Source organism: Onychomys torridus, chromosome 6 (genome assembly GCF_903995425.1).
Source record: "Onychomys torridus chromosome 6, mOncTor1.1, whole genome shotgun sequence".
NCBI classification, from domain to species: Eukaryota; Metazoa; Chordata; class Mammalia; order Rodentia; family Cricetidae; genus Onychomys; species Onychomys torridus.
The window spans coordinates 98,544,124-98,562,508 of NC_050448.1; the positions used below are offsets into that span (position 1 = coordinate 98,544,124).

The window sequence follows — 18,385 nt, forward strand, 5'->3', positions numbered from 1 at the left end:
ATAATGCTGCCTGCCCACCTGAAATCCCAGCACTTGGTAGGCTGAGATAAGACAGGGGTTTGAGGATAGCCTGGGCTACAAAAGAAGTACCAAGCCAGCCAGGACTACATAGCAAAGCACTGTCCCAAACAGACACACTAAAGAAGAAGGGATAGAGCATTTCAGTTTCAGCCTTCTAAAACATCTGAACTGCACCTAAAAATGTTTTAGAGAAATATCTGAAATAACACCAAGGAGATTCTTTTCTGTATAATTATTATACTTCATGTCAGGCTTAGCTTAGGAATTTATTCTACTAGGAAGAATGGGAACTAGTCAAGAGGAAAGGCTGGTGGTATAGGGAAGGGCAATGGGGTGACCGGTGAATTAGAACAAGGTATAATGGCACATACATATTAATAGGACGAAATGAAACTCCTTCCTTTTTATACTAACTTAATTTTTTTTTTTTTTTTGGTGGGAGGGTTTCAAGACAGGGTTTCTCTGTGTAGTTTTGGTGCCTGTCCTGGATCTCTCTCTGTAGACCAGGCTGGCCTCAAACTCACAGAGATCCACTTGGCTCTTCCTCCTGAGTGCTGGGATCAAAGGCGTGTGCCACCGCCGCGCGGCTCCTTGATATTAGAACTACTTGTAATTAATAAACCATATTATAATAATTCCTTATTGGACTAAGGCATGAAGAAGATGTTGGATTCACTATAAGTGAGCAAACTTGAGTTGCATGGGACCCCTGGCAAGTGGAATTAAGATTTTGAATTATACATAAGTGCTAGAATACCAATGCAAGAAAGTTTTTTTTTTTTTTTTGAGGCAGGGTCTTATGTACCCTGGGCTGGCTTCAAACTATGTGCCTGAGGATTATCTTGAATTCCTGGTGTTCTGCCTTGCCTCATCGTAGGTGTATGCCATCACACCCTGCTCACAGTGACTGTTGGCTTCTAAGCAGTTCCTTAGGCATCCGCAGACAAGGAAGTGCTCCACACTTGTGTGTTTACACACATATGCACTCATATAAATGACCTGTGAGAGCCACACAGGACTAAAAGTGGACTGGAGTCTATTTAAGAAGTAAACACCCTACAAAGGATCACTCACATAAACAACAAACCCCACAGAGTTGTTGTCACACTAGTGTTCATGGTTGCTGTCTCCACCCCCTTGGGTGTGGGTTATAGTTGCAACCACCTAATGGGAGACAGTATTCGGACCTGGTCTCCATGGACAAAATTTGGGGGTCATATCTGGACTCCTGCCTATAACACATATATGGCAACTGGGAACTGTATAAGGAGTGGGTAGACATGTGGCTGTTGACTGGGGATGGCGCTTTATACTCTTGCCTTTCAGAGAAGCTCATGTTGGTCTTCTGAGTTTGGGGGGCAAAGGACAGTCTCTCTTTCCAGTCCTCTTGGGACCCTAGAAATGCCTTTCTCCGAGCTGCGGAGACTACATTCACCACAATGGATTCCTGGATGCTTCTGGGTCTGAAGGCATCATCCACTAGACCAAGAGGAGACTTGGATGCTGCTTCCCAAGGTGTTGGCCTCTTGTTAGCTTTCTCCAGCCCGAGGTTCAGCTTGCCAGAGTAACTGTGAGCTGGCTGGTACAGCCAAGGAGATGCAGGAATGATGGGTGGGGCTGATTTTCCAGGAAGAGAAAGGGAGCGCCCACTCTCCTAAAAACAAAGAAAATGTTACTGTATCTCATTCGCTTCTGTTTGTGCTTATTATTGCAAAGCACGCATAGCACCATGACCAAACACTGCACAGATTAAAGTCCTTCACTCCTGGAGCCTGGACGGGTTGTCTTACTTAGCTTATTCTAGCTCAGGTCCACTGCTCAGGTCCCTCTTTGTTTTTCTCCCTCTCATAGTTCAAACCATTGACACGTCTTCCCCAGGAGTACCTCATGGCAGAAACCCTAACACTATGGAGACCCGCCCTGCTCTCTGCCTTCCATGCACCCACAGCCCACCTGCTCCAGTCCAGTTCTGTTTTACCTGGCACAAAACAGACGGAACAGGAAAAACTCTAGCTCTTACCCTTTTTACTTTATCCAAGTCACTTTTTGTTGGGTTGGAACCTCCAGTTCGATCCTGTACTATCTGGAAAGCCCCATTCTCGTCTCACCCTCCAATCCCTGCCAGCTCAGAGAGACTCCCGAAGAAAGGAAAGGCGCCCAAAAGCCCAGTTCAGCATTCTTGGCAACTACTGCAGCTTCCTGCCCTGAAGTTGCCAGCCACCCGAGTCCCCACCCAGAACGCTCAGCTTTTGACCATCCTTGGGCACAAACCCAGCTTGTGGTGGATACATCATTCCCACCACACCTACAACCTATAAAGTCTCTCTGCTTCGTTTGTGGGCTCAGCTTCTCCAGCCTTGATGTCTGGGACTGGAGAACTCATGTGGGAGTTGCTTTGCTCAAATAAACCTGTTGTTACACTTTTTCAGTTTGGCTTGATCTGGCTTACTGCTTTGGTGGAAAAAAAAACTATTATGGGTTTGGGAACAGAAAACCTATTACTTTTAATTGCTTGACTCATTTTGGTTCACTGAATGCACTAAAAGCTACTTAGAAGTGGTTACTAGTGTGAGGAAGGGACAGGCATCTCTCCTCTCAGAATCTATTTATGTGATGAGAACCACACAACATGGGTCTTTTTTCTCTGTCTCTGTCTGTCTGTCTCTCCCCTCTCTTGCTTGCTTGCTTTAGAGACATGGTCTCACTCTGTAGTCCAGGCTGTTCTCTGGGAAATCGTATGGACTCAGCCTCCAAGAGCTAGGCTTGTGGCCCTGAGCCCCCAAGCTCTCTGTCTTTTGTTCTCAAGGATGAGGCATAGCCTTTGTCTCTAAGGGAGTCACTTTGCTTGTCTCATCTGCATCTTGGCTCCGTTTTTATTTTTACTACATTCCAGAGTTTGACTCTGCACATTCCCCTGTGCTTGCTAAGCGCTCTGCTTAGCTAATCCTTGGTGGTATGGTTTATGGGAAACTTGCCCCTTCACCCTTCTGCCTCCTTAGGAATCCTAGCCAGTGACTACCTTCCGTACTTTTTCATGTGCTCATTCCTCCTCACATGAGACTCACTTAGACAAACTGCAAGAAAAAGAAGCAAGGGAGAAATGAGTCAACTTTGAAAGGATCAAAGCATTGTTTCTTAACCAGGCATGGTGCTACTGCCTATAATCCCAGCACTTAGGAGCTGGAGGCTGGAGAATCAGGAGTTCAAGGTCAACTTCAGACTCATAATGTGTTAGAGGCAAGCCTGGACAACAATGGGAGACTTGTCTCAAGAAACTACACACACACACACACACACACACACACACACACACACACACACACACACACAGTGAGAGAGAGAGAAAGGTGGGGGAAGAGGAGGCTTGTTGAACCAAAGGCCATGCTTGAAGATGGATTCAAATTTCCCTGTTTCCAAACATTTTTCTCTTAACTAAGTGAATAGCAATACTGGATTTGAGCAAAATGTCTCAGGTTGAGCTAGTTTCTACTTTTCAGCAGGCCCCGCCCAATGCCGACACACAGACGTGCCATGGGAAGTGAACTGACTCTTGATGTGTGGACAAAGAGTAAAGGTGTCAATATGGTAGATGTTGGTTCTCTCCTTTTAGTCACTAAAATGCCTACAATGCTTGAATCCCATCAAAACTTGTTTCTATTGATGTTCTTATCTTAATCCAGAGCTCTGGGCAAACCTCTTCACTACAGAGCTGGCAAGAGTAGATGGGTGCTTTTGTCACCTTTGACCTACATCTACATTTTTAAATTTGACAACAAAATCGCATACATTCTATACTATTCGTGCATAGTTTCGTAAACTTATTCAACATCTTTTATGGAATATCTGGTACTTCTAAGCACTATTCTATGAGCTAAAGACACAGAAACAATAAAGGCTGTGCCCTGGAGCACAAGATCTAACACCATTTAAACCCCCATGGCGTGTCCAATAATTACACAATGAAAATACCCTACCTGCCTTGACAGAAGAAAAGATTTTGTTTTGTTTTAAACTTTGAAAAAAGATTGTTTGTGAAAGAGAAATAGCTTCCCCCCCCCCCACACACAGCATACATCTATATGTTCCTTTGTCAGTAGCTCTGGAAGGGTGAACACCTTGGTCTCCAGAGTCCCTGGGAAAATTCTTAGATTCCAGTGATACCTGCAGAGGACTCATGTGGTCAGGTACAGCTCTCTCATCACATGCCAGGGCTTACAATAACACAGTGGAGGGGACAGTGGCAGATAAAGGAACCTGGGACTCCATAGAAATATAGGACAGACTGAATGCACACACATACACACACATACACACACACACACACATATACACACACATACACATACACATACACACAGATGATACACATCACACATACACACACAGAGACATACATATCACACACACACACATACACACAGATACACAGATGATACACATCACACATACACACACACACAGAGACATATGTATATCTCTCTCACACAGATACCCATCACACACACACACACACACACACACACACACACACACACACACACACACAGATGATACACATCACACATACACACACAGAGACATACATATCACACACACATACACACATACACACAGATACACAGATGATACACATCACACATACACACACACACAGACATATGTATATCTCTCTCACACAGATACCCATCACACACACACACACACACACACACACACACACACACACACACACACACTGAAGTGATGAGATATCTAAAACACTGGCTGAAAGAAATTTATTTTCTACTTTTCCTCTCAACTCACTTAGTTTGAAAATCTTAAGAGGAATCAAAATTTAATAGAAATGGAAAACTCAAAGTATTTTCAATGATATCCTATTTTGAAAGATGAGGCTTTGTATCAGCTAAAACAAATATTTAATTAGTCAAATATTTACAGAGAAAAGTAAAACTCTGAGGTGTGCTGATGAAAGAGAAAGCCAGGACTTTCTGAGGGGGGACATTAAAAATCATATTGAAGAGCAAATGAAATTCCACGTGGAATGCACAATTAACAAGTATGAAGGCACTGTTCATTGTGAGGGGGGAAGAGCAGTCATCTCAGTGAACAAGCTGAGCATTGATCTTTACATGGGCCTGCCACAGATGCCTTCATGATCCTTTAAATTGTCTTAGGTTGGAGATGCGATTACAATATAAAAAACTCATCTTTAGGTCCATAGTTTGTGTGTGTGTGTGTGTGTCTAGGATATACCACTTCCTGAGTATGGAGGTCAGAGGACAATTTTCAGGAGTGGGTTCTTTCCTCCTGTGGGATCCAGGGCTAAATTCATGGCAGGTTTGCATGGTGAGTGTTTTATCCACTGAGCTATCCTGCCTGGCTGGAATGAAAGATTTTAATTAGAGAGTACTTATCATTTATTAGTAACTAATATGGCAAGTTGGCTTTTGTGGTGACCTCATCAAATTTTTTCTCTTTGTTATATTACCTTTGAAGTTTTGTTTAACAAAAAGAAAGAAGTTTTTCCTCTGCCAAAACCAAGCATCCTGTTTACAGTTGGGGCAGTTCTGTAGCTACTCAAGTTACCCAAACCAGTCTTATTCTGAATTAGAAGGCTCAACCTCTGTCCAGACTCTAATTTTAACCCAAAGTGAAGGCTCCTGCCCTTTCCCCATGGAGTCTAGAGGTTCACCTGCTGTAGGCAAGGGGTAAGGTAGGGCCCTCTCTATTTTCCTCTCCCAGCTTACTAACTCCAACTCCATGGGATGAAGGACAAGGATGAAGAAAAGCAGAGATAAAAGGAAGGTTTTCTGTAACACTAGCTTCTGGCTTTCAGCTCTTAGAGACAGACAGTTTGAGAGAGAGGTGCCTTTGTAGGATAGATGCAAAGACTGATCCCTGAGGACACAGCTCATGGTTCTTGATGCTTGCTTGTCTTGGTGTGAGTGTGTGTGTGTGTTTGTGTGTGTGTGCAAGTGTATGTGTGTGTGTGTTTGACACAGACTAGAGTTATCTGGAAAGAGAAACCTCAACTGAGAAGATACCTCCACCAGACTGCTTGGAGGCAACTTTGTAAGGCATTTTCTTGATGAATGACTGACGTGGAAGGAGCCAGCCCATTGTGGATGGTGCCATCCTTGGGCAGGTGGTCCTGGGATGTATAAGAAAGCAGGCTAAGCAAGCCGAAGGGAGCAAGCCAGTAAGCAGCATTCCTGCACAGCCTCTGTTTCAGTTCCTGCCTTCAGGTTCCTGTCTTGACTTGCTCAGTGATGGAATGTCACCTCAGCTCTAAGATGAAATGAACCTTTTGTCCCCACATTGCTTTTGGTCTTTATACTTCATCTCAGCAACAACTAAGACATTGCAGTCTCTTTCCATTCTAGAAGGAAGGTAACTTGTAAATCGTTTTGCATTCACTTTGGAAGCTGTCTACCTTAGCTTGTAGCTATTAGGATCCATTTGCCTCCTTGGGAGACCTGGTAAATAGGCCACTTGGTTTCTCCTTGCTCCTGCCCTGTCCTGCTCCATGAGGAAACACATATCATTTATGGGCATGAGGCAGCAAATTTCCTGGTTCTTTGCCAACACAGTTTGCCAGCCTTCTTCTCCCCCTCCAGATTTCCTGAGCACATCAGGTCACAGCCCTCTCTGACCCCTCAGCTGTCCTCATATTGCCTCTCACGTCAGCTCATCTCAGATACCACTTGAACATTTGTCTCCTGCATGGTCTGAAGGGAAAGGACAGGGTTCCTGAGCTGCAACCCTCCATCGTCCTTGCCCATGCTCTGGCCTGTTTAGTTACATGAACCTGGCTGAGGAGTTCAAGCGCTGTAGAAGTAATTTGTTATTATTATCTCTGTAAAGCCCATTATTCTGTTCAGAATGCTCACATCAGTGTGCAGCAGCTCCTGTCTGGAGTTTCTTGGCTAAAAAACACCAGATTTCCTAACCTTCTGTATTCACACACCATTTCCAGGCAAAGCATGAAGCTCTCTATCATAGTTTGCTTTTTAAAGTGTGGGCTGAAAATGGAGTATAACTTTATTCTGCAAATTAATTTTAAGAAAAATGACTAGGAACTTCCTATGGTCTTAAGAGGGGAGACTTCATGACTGGCTCAGGCCCTGGAGAAGAGGGCTTGTTTGTGTCCAGGGCATCATGAATCCTTGGCCAGGGAACTTCTTTCTCATATTGACCCAAACCTCCCTTTCTATGGCTTTGCCTAGTTATTGATCCTGACGTCTTAGAATCACCTTTTAAGAGCACCCTCCTTTGCCTCCTCCTTTCCCTTCTCCCCAAGGGTTGGTTGGTTTGTTTGTTTGTTGGTTGGTTGGTTGGTTGGTTGAAAGCAGGGTCTTACTCTGTAGCCCAGGCTGGCCCTCTGAATGACCTTTCTGCCTTAGCGTTCTGAGTACTGGGCTTATAGATGTTATCTTGCACACCCAGCTTACTTCTGCTTCTTTCCAAGCACTCTAACACAGATTCCAGGTTTTAAACACTCCCCAACACACATTGGACCAGTTTCACCATCCATTGCTATCTTTTATTTTCTGAATTCTCCTTCCAGCTTGTCAAGTAAGATTAATGTGGAAACACTTTGAAACACACACACACACACACACACACACACACACACACACACACACACACACAGAAACAACCAATAGGCTAAGTAAAAACTTCACTCCGACTGGCTGTGGGACCATGTCATCTGGTAGATGACAATGAATCCCTTACATGGAGCAGTCAATTGTATATTTAGAGCAATCTGTTCTTTAAGCCATGAGAGTACATGCCAATTCTTTTTTACATGTCTATCTTAAAATAGCTCAGTATTTATAATACAGTAAAGACTATAAGATTCCCACTGAACTCAAGAATCAGCTAGAGTTATATATTCCCATGGGAGGACTGAATACTAAGTACTGTTTTTCTACTTTCACCTTTAATTATAGCTGACATGAACACAGTGCTTATTATTGTATATCAGCCAGCGCGTGTTTATTGCTTCTGTAGACTGTTTCCTACAGTCCTCACAACAGACCCATGAAGTTGACACCATCATCTCTATTTTCTATGTGCACTTGAGTAAGGTGAATAGCCTCCCCAAGGGCAGAAAGCTAAAGACTATTGGTGTGGGCAGTTGAGCACAATACTTCTCATAGCAAAGATCTTGTGTGTTATTTTTTTTTCTTTCTCTTTGTGCTAGAAAATGAGCTTGGGGTTTTGCATAGCCCAGGCAAGCAGTCTACACTGAGCTACACGTGGATCAGTTTTTAATCTGACAGATTTATACACATTTGTGATCCCCAAATTTACCAGGCCAAGGCAGGAGGATCACTGCAAATTGAGGGCAATCCTGGTCTACATAGTGGTTTCCAAGCCAGCTAGGACCACGCAAGAATACCCTTTCTCAAAAGAAAACAAAATCAACTGCTGTTCATTCTTAATATAATGTTAGACTTTACTGGAAACAAAATATAGAATTGCTTTGGGGTATATTTGTAAAACAACAAACAAACAAAAAACCAACCAAACAAAACGTTGGGTGCTGGTACTGTAGCTTGGTTGATAGAGCACTTGCCTAGCATACACAATGCCTCAGTTTTAATGATGACATGGGCCTACAACCCTCTGGGAAGTAGAGGCACTTGGGAGGTAGAGGTTGAAAGACAGAAAGAAGTTCAAGGCCATCCCCAGATGCAGAGCAAGTTCAAGGTCAGCCTGGGTTACAGGCAACCCTCTCTCATACAGTGGCCTTCTCTCTTAACATGTGAATCCAGGAAAACTAAATGGAATGCAATCTTAGAAATTTTGGGAAAGGTCATTTAAATTTTGATTGAATTTGTGCTAATCAATACTGATTAGTATTAATGACCAGCATACAAGGACTGTGCACAGATCACATTTAGATGCTCTTCTGCTCCTTGCTGGTGAGACACTCCTGGCCTCTGCAGTCAGGAATGAGGGACAGAGGAGCTAATGAGCAGTCTCAGCTTTTCAGCAACCATCTCTTCAGGTCAACTAAATGTGATCTATTCACATAGCTTGTTAACCCAACAGCTTCGCTGGCTTCTTATGGAACTCAGGATGGAAATGCCATCTGAAGTTTACTTCAGACAACAAAGGCAATTCTAAAGCAATGTGAATTGTCCTAGCAGCCAAAGGAGTTGAATGTGATACAGGTTTTCAGATTCCAAGTATTTTATCGCATAAACTCTGAAAGCTAAAACAATTTTCTTGGCTGAAATCTTGCTTACACATGCACCATGGAGAAAGCATTCCCACTTGACAAATATTATTTCAACTCCTCTGGTACCTTTCTCTCTTAAACACATAATCAGAAAATACTTTTTGCAAACATACACATTATCACAAGCAGCTCTCAAGAGGTCCAAAGCAAGGAAGTAGGAGCCGACCATATTTCCTTTGCCTTTTAAACCATTGATTAGGGTTTTTGAAAAGCAGCGGTCCTAGGAGAGGTGAATGAATGGAAGCAAGCATGCAGGAGCATAAAGAATATTCCAGTTCTCCATTTGACTGAGGCAGAGGCTTTCGGTCAGCACGCATCTCTCCCCACTTTATATTCATAAGCACTGATTGGTTAGGAGTCTCTACAGCACTGGTCTAACAACATGCCCAGTACCTGACGGGTTGTCCCTACTTCCTCTGTGGCCCGCTGGCCTCAAGAGCCCTAGTTAGATCAGCACTGCATATCCCTAGCTCCAGCCTTGCTTCAATCAGTTGATTTTCAGTGTGCCAGCCTGACTGGTTGTTCTAACTTCAGTTAGATTGTGATACTCTGATTGAGACTCTCCTATGGCTGCTCATGTCACGGAAGCCGAAGCCAGAGATCTTTTGTTGGCCTGTACATTGCCCACAAAATCCGCTGAGTCCTCACTGCACCTCTGTTTGCAATTCCTGGGATACTAGGAATTCCGTAGCCCAGACTTGAGATTTGCTGATCCCTCTGTGTGGAACACAATGCTCCAGACACCAGCATGACATCTCTCAAATGTCATATAATCTGTTGTGCACTCCATCTCTCTCAGAGTTCCCCATCTCCGTTTACCTACCCTTTTCCCCTTATGTGCATACTCAATTTAACATGAGAAATGTTTTACTCAATCATCATTTTGTTTTTCTCCTGAAGAGAGAAATTAAGGGCTGAAGTGCATCTAAGGGCGATGTTTTTTGTTTTATTAAGACATTCCTAGAGGCTGGGCCTGGAGGCTTATGTCAACACTCAACAGCATTTAGAAGGCAGAGGTAAGAGGATCAAGGATTGTAGGCTACAGAGTGGGACCTTGTTTCAAAAATGCCAAAAAAGTGCCCACAAGCAAAAGAAGAACCAGGTGTGTGTGTGTGTGTGTGTGTGTGTGTGTGTGTGTGTGTGTGTGTGAGAGAGGGAGAGAGAGAGAGAGAGAGAGAGAGAGAGAGAGAGAGAGAGAGAATTCTTTTAAAAAAATATTTATTTATTTGTTATGTATAGAGAAGAGGGCACCAGATCTCATTACAGATGGTTGTGAGCCACCATGTGGTTGCTGGGAATTAAACTCAGGACCTCTGGAAGAGCAGTCGGTACTCTTAACCTCTGAGCCATCTCTCCAGCCTGAGAGAGAGAATTCTTAAAACAGTACCTAGCATCAAAATAAAAGTTGTTTATCAAATATTTGTCAAATGAATGTTGATTTCTATATCATACTAGTGTAAGTAGGATATTTTCCTATCATCACTGAAATTTTTGGTCAATTTACAAAATGTAGTCCATTTCACATATCAGGTACATGTGACAATAGAAACAGACACAGTGCTCTGACCTCTAATGTAGGCACATCAGTGTCCACTCCAATCCATGCTTATTTTGCTTTGTTGTTCTGTGGTGCTGGAGATGGGACCCTGGACCTTGCACATTTGAGGCAAGCATTCTACCACTGAGTTAAACCCTGACCCTCACCTCATGTATTAACCAACTCTTTTTAAATAGCAGAATATGCAAATGAATGATTGCATTCAAGGTATAGAAATTTGGGAGTTTCAAACTACTTTTTGTTTATTTCTTTGAGGCAGGGTCTCAGGTAGTCTTTAATTACTCTTCTTCCTAACTCCTGAGGCTGAGATTATAAGCATCACTCTAAATTTTCAAACTACTTTGATCTTACTAATTAGAAATCTTAGAAAATTATGCCCCCAATCATAAAGGGAGCCTGAAATACATTTATTAAAAATAAGACCAATGAAGAAAAATAGTAGTGTTAGTGATTGTCTTAGTTAGGTTTCTATTCTGTGATAAAGACCATGACCAAAAACAACTTCAAAAGGAAAAAGCTTATTTGGTTCATATATCTCAGGTCACAGTCCATGGAGGAAAGTCAAGACAGGAATCTGGAGGCAGGAACTAAAGCAGAGACGAAGGAGAAACACTGCCTACTGGCTTGCTCCCCACGGCTTGCTCAGCCTGCTTTCTTACATGATCCAGAACCATCTACCCAGGGCATGGCACTGACCACAGTGACCTGGACCCTCCCACACCAATTATCAATCAAGAAATTTTCCCCACAGATTTGTCTATAATCTGATGGAGGTATTTTCTCAATTGAGTTTTTTTTTCCCCAAATAATTCTAGCGTGTGTCAAGTTGATCAAAAACTAACCAGGACAGAGCTGGGAGAAGAGAAAGCCAAGTTGAGTTTCCATTTATTATGTGTCTGGAAATGTATTTTTTCAAAATCTGTTAAGATATAGATTCACTTTATCTTATCTTGCCTTATTTACTTTTTGAGGGAGGATTTTCTATAGCCCATAATTGCCTCAAAATGGCCAAAGATGGCTTTGATCTTGTGATCCTCTTGCCTCTATCTCCTGAGTTCTGGAATTACAGACATTTACCATTACACCTAGATTAAGCAGTGCTGGAGAGTGACCCAGGACCTTGGGCACCCTAGGCAAGCACTCTATCAACTGACCTACATTCTCATCTCTAGCTAAAGATCTTTAAATACAGAGCACAGATTTCCTGGAGGTGACTTAAGTATAATCAAGCTTGACATGGGAGGATGAGGAGACACCTCACATGCTTTTGTTCCAGTGTCTTTGTCATAGTCTCTTCAAAATACTCCCATGTGAAATCTTTGGAAATTCAATTGTTGCATTTTTTAATCAAGGAAACAGAGAAGAGAGTCTTCACAAGTTTGCATTATTATTATTCTGCTTTCAAGAAGAGACAAAAGGCCTAATTGATAGACCATATATGTCTATATATCTCTATTTTTGGACTGTGTCTCTATCTATCATCTATGTTTCTATTTCTCTGCTTGATCAGAAAAGTAACCAAGGAGCCAAACATTTTAAGACAGTTTGATGAATGCAATAAATATACATCAAAATGGTTCCTGCTTCCGGGTTCCTGCCAGAGTTCCTGCTCTGATTTCCCCTGATGACGGACTGTAAGCTCTAAGGTGAAATAAACCCTTTTCTCCCCAAGCTGCTTCTGAACATGGTGTTTTATCACAGTAACAGAAAGTAGGCTGAAACAACAAGGTTTTAGACTTTATCTCACATTTAAAGATAACCTTTGTGAGAAACAGTAATGGCTGTGAGCGGCAGCATGTTTTGTTGGAAGGAAGGGGAATTTTGACATCATATAGATGTGGACATACTGCCTCTGCTTTCCCACTAGATTCAGTTTTTCTCCTAATTGTAAAATAAGGAAGAATTCTGACTACTGTTTCAAGATTCTGTGTTGAAGAGGACTGAGTTTGTAAATCGAATGCCATGTAGTATACCAAACACGACTATTTTTGTTATTGTCTGAAGACTGTGTAACTCTAAAGGTGTCAGAGATCTGGCAGAACCTTTTGTTCAAGAGACAACTGCATGGGCAAGCTGCCGACCCCACATAAAAATAGAATCAAGCCTTGACTTTGAAGTGGGGTTAGCAATGCTGGCCTCAGAAGTGCCAAGCCAGCCCTGCCTCCCCTGTGCTACCAGAACACAGGCAGCTGTGCTGGCCAGAAGCACCACCACTCCTGACCTCATCTCCCTGCTAGTTTGGAGCAGGCCAGAATACAGAGTAGTGGTTTGTTTCTAATGTTCTATTTTTAAAAAGATAAAAGATGAAAACAACAGCCATCAACTTAAGGTCAGAAAGATAGACACTATGGAGGAATCTGTGTGTATTCTCTTGTGATCTCTTCGTTTTAGAGACAATGGAAATATAGCTGAGCTATTCAGACCGACCATTCACTCATCTGAATGCTGAGCACTCAGTGTCTGTTACTTTCTGTCATCTGCAAAGCCTCCAAATCCCCACCCCACACATAAGAACACAACTATGAAAAGTATTTTACTCCCTGCCACAGGTCATGTATTGTATGCATTTACATAAACTGAAGACATAGGCAATAAAATTGAATTTGAATCATCTATTTTAAGGCAGGAAAGCAGTTACAATAGGAATTTTTTTTTTTACCAATTTCAGAAAAGAAGCCAGTGTATGAATTATAACTTACTAAAATACTTCTATTAATATAAGCTACATTCTATTGAAATAGTTGAAAATGCCATCTTAAATTTTTGTAATGCATAGCATTATTGAATGATGTTTTAATAAGAGTCTACATTGGATAAAGCTGCCCAGAGACAAGCAGAGGAAGCCTGCAGTGTGCACTGTCCCTTACATGCATTGGAACAGCAAAGCCAGAAGAGGCCATAGCGCATGTCCCAGGTCTACCAGAAAAGGCTCACAATCTCCATTACCACACGGGTCAGACCACCAGGGAACCAAAAGCTGCAGAGAGAGACCAGTGCCCCCAACTCATCCCTCCTGCACACAACGGAGTGGTCCAGAAGCATTGCCTTTCAACTCTGTGTGGCTGTACTACCAGTTTACTCCATAAGTATTCTTTCATTTTTTATTTTCCACTGCTGAATTTCTACTCTTGCACATATGTCTCATGACGGTTTTGGTTTTGCTTGTATAGAGCACAGTTAGGTTTTAGCTCTGCTGCTTCTGCTCCCACACATGGTGTACTGTCCGGCCTTCATTACTATGGTCTTCAGCCTTGTACACACACCTGTGTTCTCCTCTTTCGTCTCCCAGCCACTTTCCCCACCTCATTCTGTTTCCTACTCAGTATTAATTTAATCCAAATCCTACTTTCTAGTGGGTGTGTTTTAGGTTACGATGATTTCTTATATATGTATTTTTCTTGAAAACAATTAATTTTCCTACAATATAATCCGGGCATAGCTTCCCTTCTCTCAACTCCTCCCAGATCCTCCCCACCTTCCTCCCCACCAAACTCCACACTTTTCTCTCTTTCTCTCTCTCTTTAGAAAACAAACATGTTAACTAAAATCCAAGTGCACTTCATACTATCCTTGGCTGCTTAGCCTCAAAAGGTTATTGAAGTTAAAGGAGCCACTGTTGTTAATTGGCTAGTAAAATATTTGAATAGTGGCAGCATTCAGCAGCTGTGGTTGCTCTTGCACTCAATGTTCTATTCAGGGAATGATATAGAGTTTGTACCAGGCATCCTGAGCTCCTGGACTGAGGAATTATTTTCTGAACTACAACACATTCAACTCTAACACATTGAAGTTCTGTGTGGAAATTGAAAATATTTCAACTGAAAGGAATGGCTGATCAAAAACTAAACCAAGTAACAAAATAACACCAGATGCACAAATCCCAACATAACAAAAAACAACAACAACAAACAACAAGAAAAACAAGACACCACAACTCTTTCAAAAAGTGCTAGCCTTATAATAGTGGCACCTAGTGGGAGGGAGTTAGATGAAACCCCATTCAGAACTCAAAATAATGACTGTAAGTATGATCAAAGTCACAAAGAGCTGAATGAGATTTCCTTCCTTGGTGATGCATAATATAAACAAGGAATTCAACAAAGATAGAAATGTTGGAGAAACTCCAATCCAGAGCACCAGAAATTGAAGAAAAGGAAGGAAAAAAAAGCCATAGAGTAGATCAAGGAGAGGACAGAATAAGTGAACTTGGAGACAGTGTGCAGGAATGGAACAATCCAACGAGGAAGATAAATGTGGTGGTCTGAAGGAGAATGTTCTCCACAGGCTCCTAGATTTGAATGTGTGGTTCCCAAGTGGTGAACTGCTTAGGGAGGGTGAAGTGTGGCCTTGTTGGGGGTGTGTCACTGGGGATGTTTTGGGGTTCTCAGAAGCCCAAGCCAGGCCCAGTTAGTTCTGTCACACTGTCTCCTGTTGGTGGAGCAGATGGAAGTTCTCAGCTCCTGCTCCAGCAACATGCCTGCCTGCTGCCATGCTCCCTGCCACGAAGGTCATGGACTCATCCTGTGAACTATAAGCAAGCCCCCAATTACATGCTTCCTTTTATAAGTTGCCTTAATCATGGTGTTCCTTCATAGCAATAGAAAAAACAACTAAGACAATAAAATAATTAAAAAAAGATACCAAGATATATGTGACACTCTGAAAAGACTGAATATTTGGGTTATGCAGGAGGAGAAGAAGAATCTCATTCTAAAGGCATAGAAAACATTTTCAAAAGAATCATAACAGAAGGTTTCCCAGAGTTAGGAAAAGATATCCAGACATAGAAGGTATTTAGGGCACAAAACAGACAAAACCCGAAAAGAACCTCACTTGTTATATTAAAATGAAAGCATACAGAACAACAACAACAACAACAACAACAAACTATACTGAAAACAATAAGAGAGAATCAACAAATCACATGCAAATGCTGGCCCCTAAGAAAACAGCAGATTATTTAATTGAAACTTTAAAAGCCAGAAGGGATTGGAATGTTGTATTTCAAGTTCTGAAAGACATCTGTCAACCCAGACTAACTGGAAAAACTACTTGTCATAATTGAAGGAAAATTGAAAAAAAAAAAAAAACCTTTCCATAGTAAAAATAGAGCAAAAGAATTTATGATCACTAAGCCAGTTCTTCAGGAAATGTTGAAAGGAATTCCTCAGATTGAAGGGGAAAGTCCCCATACATAAAGCCACTGGAAATAATAAACCATACTAGAATAATAGTTAAGCAAAAGAGGAAGAGGGCAAAAAAATCCAATATTAACAAACTGATAGGGATCAATATACATCTTTAAACAATAATTCAGAATATTGATGGTCCTAATTCCTCAGTCAAAAGACACAGACTAGTAGATGGGATCAAAAAATTGGAACAATCTATTTGTTGCCTGTAAGGAATGTAGCCCACTACAAAATACAGACACTACTTTAGAATAAAAGGATGGAGAAATGTATTTCAAGAAAATAGATGTAGGAAACAAGCAGGTGTCACTGTTACAATATGTGACAAAATAGACTTCAAACCCCAGCTAGTGAGAACAGATAAGGATGCTTACTTCATGCTGACTAAGGGGCCCATCAGTTGTGAAGACATTACACTTCTAAACTTAACATCCTGAACACAGGTGCACCACATTCCATAAAACAAACATTACATAAAGCAGAAGGCATGTGAAGTCACAAGTCAACCTCAGTACAATAGGAGTGGGCGACACAAATGTTCTATGCCGTCCAGTTGATAGGTCATCCAAATAAAAACTAAACAGAGAAATCTCTGAATTAAGTGACATTAGATATCAAACAGACTTAGTAAACACCTACAGAACACCCATAAAAATAATAAAGAACACCCACTTTTCTTGGGAGTCCACAGAAATTTCTCTAAAATGTATCATATATACTAGGACACAGAACAATTCTCAACAAATATAGGAAAACCGAAATAACTTCCTATATTCTATCTGATCATAATGGATTAAGGCTACAAACGAATAGCAAGAGAAACCCTAGAACATATGCAAACTCATGGAAATTAGGCAATAAACTATTGAATAATAATGGGTCCTTTAAAAAATCAAGAAGGAAAAACATTTAAAATCCTAGAATCAAATGAAAATTACAACGCACCATACCAAACCCTGTGAGATACAATGAAAGCTGTCTTAGGAGGGAAATTCTAAGGTCTAAGTGCCTATATTTAAAAATCAGAGTAATCTTAAGTAAATAACTTAATGAAACACTTTAAAGATCTGAAAAATAAGGACAAGTCAAACCCTAATTCTGTGGACAGAGAGAAATAATTAAGAGTAGAAATTAATGGAATGGAAATAACAAAACAATACAAAGAATCAAGGAAATGGAGTTATTTATCTTTGAGAAGATAAATAAGACTGGCAAACATAAATAACCCAAAGTAACTAACAGAAATGGGGCGAGGACCCAAATAAGATTAGAAGCGGAAGAGAAGCCATTACAACAGACACCAATGAAATTTAAAAAATCATTAAATCTTACCTAAAATACTTATCTTCCACTAAACTGGAAAAACTCTAAAGAAAACAGGTAAATTTTAAGAGGATCCAGATACAAGGTCACACAACTACATCTAGCTGACCTTTGACAAAGGTACCCAAACTACTGATCTACACCTGAGAAAAGACAAACAGTATTCGGGAAACTGGACATCCATCTACATACAGAAGAATGAAATTGTCCTTATCTCTTCCCAGCAGAAACCTCAGCCCCCAAAGGATTAAAGATTTGTACAGACCTGAAAGTTGAAACCTATAGAAAATACGGAGTACACTTCCAGATAGAAACGTAGCGAAGGGCTTTCTGAATAAGGCTCTGGTCACTCAAGAAATAAGTCCAATAACTGACAAATAGGATCCTGTAAAAACTTTTGAACATCACAAAGGAAACTGTCAGTCAACTGAAGAGGCAGGCTACCAAATTGAAGACAAATTTTTGCAAGCTGTACATTTAATAGAGGATTAGTGCCTAGAATAGTCAAAGAACTCAGATAGCTAAACACTCAGAAAACAACTCAATTAAAAATAGACCATGGAACTGAGCAGAGAGTTCTTGAAAAGAAATGGCACATAAACATTCTAAAAATTTCCAATATCATTAGCTATCAGAGATATACAAATGAAAACTACTTGGAGATTCCATCTGTGCTGGCTAGTGTTTTTTTGTCACCTTTACACAATCTAGAGTCATCTAAAAGTTAGGAATCTCAACTGAGAAAATGCCTCCATATGATCACCCTGTATGTAGGCAAGCCTGTGGGGGCATTTTCTTGATTAATAATTGATGTAAGAGAGCCCAGCCTATTGTGGGTTGTACCATCCCTAGGCAAATGGTCCTGGGATATCTAAGAAAGCAGGGTGAACAAGCCATGCAGAGCAAGCCAGTAAGCAGTGTTCCTCCATGGCCTCTGCTGCAGTTCCTGACTCCAGATTCATGGCTTGAGTTCCTACCCTTTCTTCTAGTGATGCAGTTTGATGTGAGAGTCATAAGGTGAAATAAACTCTTTCCTCC

The 18,385-nt window shown here is 41.3% G+C and overlaps 1 protein-coding gene across 1 annotated transcript in view; it reads right to left on the reverse strand.

Moving 5' to 3' along the window:
- Positions 1-842: 842 nt before the first annotated feature.
- Synpo2 (synaptopodin 2) overlaps positions 843-18,385 on the reverse strand; it is a 156,247-nt gene continuing 138,704 nt past the window's right edge. The window contains exon 5 of the mRNA XM_036191077.1: positions 843-1,675. Coding sequence (XP_036046970.1) covers positions 1,136-1,675 — 540 coding nt within the window. The 3' untranslated portion in view covers positions 843-1,135. The remainder of the gene's footprint in view (positions 1,676-18,385) is intronic.